Source organism: Micrasema longulum, unplaced genomic scaffold, assembly GCF_059751315.1.
Source record: "Micrasema longulum isolate JH-2025_06_02 unplaced genomic scaffold, ASM5975131v1 h1tg002767l, whole genome shotgun sequence".
NCBI lineage: Eukaryota > Metazoa > Arthropoda > Insecta > Trichoptera > Brachycentridae > Micrasema > Micrasema longulum.
The window spans coordinates 1-7890 of record NW_028279893.1 but is presented as its reverse complement, the minus strand read 5'-3'; the positions used below and the strand labels follow the sequence as shown (position 1 = coordinate 7890).

Genomic DNA, 7890 nt, shown 5'->3' with positions numbered 1-7890 from the left:
TACCTGTTGGCGTAAAAGTACAAGACACGGGATGAATATATTATTATTTTGTTGAAAACTCACTTGCCTATGGCCTCAACGCCGATTTCTACCGTGTCTTCAACATTAAACCATTTCATACAGAAAAGAAAAAATATGTATTTTCTTCTTTCCATCGCTATCAAATAAAAGGTTTCTGATCTTTTACATACAGACCTTATCTTTTCATAAATCCTTTTAGGTATTCAAATTCTCTGTTTCTCGGCCGATAACTAAAATAACAAAGATTATTTGCACCCTCTTTGCATACAAAAGTGGGAATTTAAATAAAATTTCTAGAAAATTTAAATAGATTACAATTTCCACAATAATTAATAGACTATTTTGCTGGAAGTAAATTTTATTTAATTTGTAAACATTCACATAATTTTTTCGGTACATCTTATCTCTTACTATAATTTGTTCTTTCATTTTCATAATTCATTTACAATTACATCTTTGATATCTCGAAACATTGATATGACTTTAGAAATATTACATTTTTACATTTTAATTAGCATTACGTATGTGTACACAATGCGAAATAAATGAAATCTAAACTTTAACCAAACCAGGCTACGCATTTGTACTTATCGTTTCTTTTGCCAAAGATTCAGCATTTTGTTTATATATAAAAGTTATTTGAATGAAAAAAATATTAATGTATAAAGTAAGCAAAACGTATCAGCTAAAAGTATTATATTACTTTTGGTAAAAAATCGACTAATTATTTATTCAGACAGCACAAATATTTTATAAATAACTAACGTTGGTTATATTTACAAGTCGGTAAGTTAAATTTACACAGAATATTAATACAACATTAAATGACATTACTTTAGCCACAAACAATATAATTTAAATTAAAGCTAAATTATTTTCCTCGTAACTACTTTACTAAAATGACTTCCGATACAAATAAGATTAGGACGCATTTAATGCTAGTGAAATTTATCACACTTTTCAAAATAATTATTAATAATTTGATAAAATTGTTTTACTTACACACCACACACTTAATAATATTAATTATTTGACGTTATTCACATAGGTAACATAGAATTCCAATGACGTTCAGTGTTTTTGGAGTTTTTTAATACAAATTTCACTATTCGAGGTAACTACACGATACTATTCGAAGGGCGGATGACGTTCAGGTATTGGTTATAGAGTGATGTCACAGCTTTCAACTGAAAAAAAAAGATATAATATTGCATTAAAAACTGTATCTAATTACAAAATAATCTACGAGTAAAAAAAAAAGAAAACAGAAAAAGAAAAAAAATTACGTCGTATAAAATAGCAACTCGAAAATATTGTTTTTATTTACACTAATGTTTTTTTTTTAAATTATCATACATTCAAAAATACTTTTTCAATAAAAGGCATTTACTATATTTTTAAAACGAATCAGAATTAAATTATGTTATACAAAAATATTAACCTTCACTGTAAATAAACTCACGTACATAGTAATAATATTACTGATGATAAAACTAAAAAAAATAATATCATTTGTGGAAAGCAAAGACAGCCCAGCCCGGTGGTGTAATGACTATGATGCTTGACTTCCGCGCGGGGGGTTCCGGGTTCGATTTCCCGTAATATCATAATTATTCCATTTGATTTAATTGAACATTTTGTGCTATAATAAATTAATATGAACCACTAGGCTGTTGTAGTGCAAAAATAAATAATACCTACTTAATGGAAATATATAAAAAAAAAAATATACTTGCCCTTGACTTAAAATCAGTGAAATACGTGTCAAATCGGGGTAATTGTAACGCACTCACAAACATGCACATACAAACGAATATAAAAAGTTATTTCATATTTTTATCAGGTACCTTCATAAATAATTTTTGTACTAAGCTTTTCTATAATTTATATATTTTCATTCAAATCTTTAATGACCTTTGCTAATATGTGCGTAAAATGAAGTTTTACTAAAAAGATTTGGGTGTACACACCATCACAAGCTAAAATTGTATGTTTACTGGTTCACCGACAAGTACTAATACATTAAAATAGGTTAATAAACATTCAAACCTACTGTACATAGTTGTCAAAATCTTAACTTGAAATAAACATTTTTTTAAATAACGATTTGTTTTAAAAAGTAATGGGTAGATATGACTTGGCCAAACAGTTAAATCTTCAACTCCAGCAATAATCAACAATATTTTGAGTATGTTCAAATGATGGTAGACAAGGTCGATTTACTCCCCAGGAGGTAACCCGCTTATGACAGGTCATAAGTTTATTGAATGCATTGACTTCCATATTCCCATCTCAAAAATGTGTTTGAAAAAATAACAATAATATTTGGTTGATTCATATGGCGCCATTTTTGTGAAAAATCACCTCAAGAGCGCTTTACAATTGTAAACTTAAACTTACATTCTAACTAAGCTATATTATATTTTCTGATTTAAAATTGAGGGCATGATAATCTAAAGAAGTTAGACTTTAGTTAGGATATGAACTAACTGGGACCGTTGATGATTCGTAAGTTTGAAGGCAATTAGTTCCAGGCAGATGGGGCCGGCAACGGCTAAAGCATGATTTCCGAATTTAGTGTTTGGAGAGCGACGGATTTCGACAAGTTTTCCTCTGCCTGAATCGAATGCTGTATAATATTATTATTCAAATGAAGCATTATTTTACCCGCTGACCGGCTTTTCCCAGTGACTAGTACCAATATATCACTTAGTAGTAAGGAGTGAGTAGGTATTATCGTTTTTCTTCCAGTCTTCACACATTCACACTTCACATCATCATTTTCCTTAGTATTTATTACCTTCCGTGTAACACAACCATCAGTGATAGTATCCACAGATATCCCGGAGAACGGAACAGCCAGGGTGCTGATGAGATGCCCTTACTGACGGAGGAAGCTTGGACTCTGTCAGCTCTCGAGTTGCTGGTGGAAGCCACCTCCCTCGTTTTAGTATAACTCTTTTGTCGCTCCCCTTGGACGCTTTCTTCATTGCTCTTCCAGTACACGGTAGCTATCGTAGCTAAGCACTGAAAAAAAATATGAACCTTTATTTTTGGTAGTGTAACGATACTTATTATTTTTTACTTAAAAAGCTCGTGAATTGTACAGGCATTAGTTTTTTTTTATCTCGATAACCTGCCGAAATACTTAATTTAATTTTATGTTTCTGTGTATTTGTAAAAATTTCAATACTTTATTTAATATAATACGAGCTAAACCCGGCAATGCTTTGCTATTGCTCGATTTGAGTACTTGCTAAATATATTCAATGAACATTTGATATCAATTATTATATTTAGTCTAAATTAAATATGTACATTTACATTATTATTTTTGTGTTTTAGTTTACATAAATTGTGAAAAAAGAGAATTTTGATAGATAGATGTTTGAAAATAGTTTTTCTGTCACTGTCTTGCAGATGCCTCCCCGATAATGTGCGAAAACACAACTACGTATTAGACCTTTTGTTAGAATAGACAAAATCGACGTTTCGCTGTACCGTATTCCGCACCTTAAAACTGAATCGATTTTATTCTTTTTTTATACAGAGTATCAGAATATTTTTTTCTGTATCGGTATGTATTGCGTTTTTCAAAAATAGTTATATTTGTATACCGTGAGCCGTGCGCCCGAAGACAGCAGATAAAACTGTGATTTTTTCGGGTTTGGATGGTTCTAGTTTTCATTAAAAACATGTTTTTTCTAAATAAATCAATATAGGGACACGCCAATGGTAAATAAATTTGATGTGGAAAAAAGAGATTTGCGCTGGTTTGAACATATAGAGCAAATGGACAAAAAGACAACGGCTAATAATATTAACAATGCGAATGTTCATGGATGCAGAAATAAAGGAAGACCGAGAACAAATACTTGAAGATAAACATGGTAAAAGTCGAAATAATCAGCGCGCTTATGAGAAGATCTAGGAATGTAGAGGAAGCGAGATTTAAATACAAATATAGAGTTATCTGGCTTTCTAACCTCTCTGCCTACCCTTACGGGGAAACGGCGTAATAGTTTGTTGTTGTTTTTGTTATTGTAAAAAAAACATTTCTCTAGTGCCATAATTCAGAGAGAAAATACGTTAATATGTTTGTGTGAAGAAGAGTTGGAACGCGTTTCCTTTTAAGATTAAATAAAATAAAGAATATTTACAAAACTTTACTAAAAAATCTTGAATAAGAACCGTTCGGATAAACGTAAAAAAATTTATTCTAATTTTTTATTGGTAAGTAGGTACTTAGGTATTTTTTTATGATTAAATTCCAGAACTTGAAATAATTTATTTTCTAATACTGAATTTTAGTAGGTACCTTAGTACCTGTTTATGTTTGAATTCCAAAACATAAAATAATGATTTTAAATATAGAATTATTTTAGCAAATGTCAAACTCGGCCTGAGCAAAACCAAACCCCTGAAGGTGCACACATGTTAGGGATGTGATTTTCAAAAATGTATCAAACGTCAGTTGATATTATTTTAGTATTACCAAAAATCCAGTAAAAAGAAATAAATGGGTTAACATTATAAGGAATTCAATGAAATAATCTGATTGAAATCCATTTAAAAACGAATGTTTTTTGCAATCAATCAAAAACAAACTGTTTTTATACACAAAAAAATAACATCCATTCATTTTTTTTGCTAACCCATTCTCTGAATGCAACCCTGGGGATGGATTAAAAAACATTTACGCTCCTAGCTTTTTTAACTTAATAAATTGACAATTTTATGAGCTATAAACATTTTCGTGGCAAATATGTACATTTATCTAAAAACCGCACGTTAATCAGTCCAGTAGTTATTCAGTCCATAGAGAACAACCATTCGAACAATGCCTTTTATATATATAGATACATACGTGACATTCCTAGAATTTATTAATCCCCAATTAAGTAAAAACATAGTAAACGTATTTGTTGACTGTACAAGTAATGAGACAAACGATTTTAAGACTTTAGTAATTCAAATAAAGTTGAAAACCATTTAAAAAACAAACAAACAAGCCAAACATTGAACGTAAACATTGCGCGCGGTGATGTAACATCGTGTTACCACTAGTAAAAGACGGAATATTCTAAAGTTCAGACATTAAAAAAAAAAACAAAGAGACATTCTGTTTATTAATTCTTTTATTTATATTTTAATATTTTATGAATTTATTGAGATTATTTTTTTTTGCACCACAACAGGCCGGGAGGCCCAATTACAGTGGTGAATTACATCACAGAACACCCAGGCTTGAGAAAAATTACATTTTAATTTTTGTGTTCTCACCGGGAATCAAACCCGGAACCTTCCGTGCGTGAGTCAAGCGTCTTGACCACTACACCACGAAGGCTGCAGTCAACAGTCAGAAATCAACAGTCATATATACAATACAATATACTCATATATACAAATCTATCTTCGTGCTCTCTCTTATACGGATGTGTTGCTGAATTAGCGGACATTCAATTATTTGCGTATCAAGGATAAATATTGTTCGTATGAACATCTAGCATAGTTTTACATATTTAACTTTCAAAAACCGGTTTATAAAAGCCCATTTTAAGATTACGATAAATTCGACTTCATAATTTAAAAAAATAAAAGCGATATAATATCAAGTCTTATATCCTATTTCGACTAGTGTGACATCACAGCCACACAAGAGTTAAGAGACATATTTTGGGATATACTTACGTATTTTACTATCTTTGATTTTGTTATCAAAAAAAATAATCAACTCAGGGTTGTTTATATAAAATAGAGAGTCGTCCGTCCTTACATGAAGTAAAACAATAATCTTATTCAGTTAAATATGCAACTACCGCACACTTTTTATTAATTAAGAACAGTTTTATTTTATTTGTACTACGTTTAAAACTATTTTAGTTTGTGTGTTGCAGGACAGAGTTTATTTGGTATTTTCATAAATATATTATAATAAAATTAGTTGCTCACTAAGTCTAAAGACTGTTCGAAGGGACACATTTTTCTAAGACACGTTAATTTTACACACTTTTTTATTATATATAGTATTAAGCAAGTATTTCTTCAGTTCCTTTTTTTCAATTGAAGATCATCCATGTTAGTAATGGTTTGTGGGAGATAAATGAACAACCTTTGAATGACGCAATTTAACGTTCGTTCTCTGAAGTAATTTATAATTCGCGAAACGATCAGGGAACCCTTAGTTTTTCATCTGGTGTTGTGAGTGTGGGAAACTCTTTTTATATGCCGGATCAACAAAGTGATCCACAATCAATTCGTTACCGCAAAGTTGTTTTGCCGGCAAGACATTACATAGTTTAAAATATACACCTTCGCCCATTTTTTCCGCCTCACGGATTATGCTATTCGGTATAATCCCCTTTAACGTACTCACCTAAATATCATAAGCTTCACCCAGATGAGACTGCAAGGTGAAACCTCAGACATGCACTCCGTAAAATATAATCGATTCAACGAGCGAGGTGTATATATGTCGTTTCTAAGGGCAGTATGTTTTTATCGTTGAGCATTATGTAATAGATACAAATAATATTTTTTAAATTAATTCTTTGTTAATACTTGGTGATAGTCACTAAAATAAAATCAGGTGTTTGATTTTAAATGATACATATCAAATAATCAAAAGTTATACCAAATTATTTTATGTATACGTCATTTTACACAGAAAATAGGGTGAGTTACCCAATGCAGCAAATCAGCAGTATGATATAATGCATTTAAGTCCACCTGAGGACCATAAAACAGCGTAGTGCCCCTCTCAAAAGTATTATCCCTCTCTGTTGCAATAAATCTATACAAAAAATACCTATTCATTTATTATTATTCGAACTAAAGTAAAATAAATAAACTTAATGCATGGCAGGCAAAAAAGTGAAATTGTAAAGCTGTGAATGATTTATTATTTACTACCTTTAATTTTAAATCTCCTTTTCTAAAGTGCTTTGGCCGGACTTTGAACTCCAGCCCTAGTGAGGAGACTTCCATCTCGTTTTCTGTCTCCATGATGTAGGGCCCTTTGAGGAGGGCGGTGTTGGCGGGTTCTCCATTCACAAACCAGCTCAGCTTGACTGCAGGTTTGGACTGTCCTGAAGTACAATTGACCTTCACGTGGTCTCCTATTTGATACCTCGGTCTAGAACCAGTTATCACAGGCCCGAATTCTGGCAAAGCTGTAAAGAAATAAAAACAAATCTAAGATTTTTTTCTGACATATATTTTTTTACGCAAAAAAACTTGCAGTTTATTGCATTACTTTTTAATGTGGTAATTTAAACATAATATTTCTCATATTCAATTGTTCTGTGGGCCCTTACTTGGAATAAAGTAACGCCTAGGCATAGTGGTTAAATACGGATGGAAATATCATATTTATAGCAGTGGTTTAATAAATCTAGTTTTGAATTTATGCCAGGTTTATAAATAAGGCCCTGTGAGTTGCTAGACATAATAGAAATGTGTTATAATATTTCATTTGAATGCTTCATGAATTCACGTAATTAAATAAATTTTTCGATTGAATTTTTTTTCAGTTACATGAAAAATCAAAATTTATATTTAAGAACTTTCGACCATACGATGAGTTCATGACTTTTCTAAAATCATTCAAATTTACAGATAATATGGGAGCATTTGACAATATAGCATAATTATAATTTCGCATAATTTGAAATTATTTTTATTTGTTCAATAATGTTTTGAGTCAGCCAAATGGTTGTAGCCAGGCTGGATTTCCTTCTAGGGGAGTTATTTAGATATAAATTTGTTGCAATAGAGATGACCTGTCATTAGTTTTTTTATGTGGCCACTTTACGCACTTTGTAACATTAACCATACAGCCTATGAAATATTGTTTTCAGGCGTTGCTTA

General features: G+C 30.9%; 1 protein-coding gene across 1 annotated transcript; it reads right to left on the bottom strand.

The window, feature by feature from the left end:
• Positions 1-361: 361 nt before the first annotated feature.
• On the bottom strand, positions 362-7193 carry LOC148271612 (uncharacterized; the record flags this gene model as incomplete). Its single annotated transcript, XM_088241172.1, has 3 exons — positions 362-1208; positions 2822-3048; positions 6934-7193. Coding segments are annotated over 3 exons (491 nt in total), but the record flags the coding sequence as incomplete, so codon positions are not given.
• Between the last annotated feature and the right edge of the window lie 697 nt (positions 7194-7890).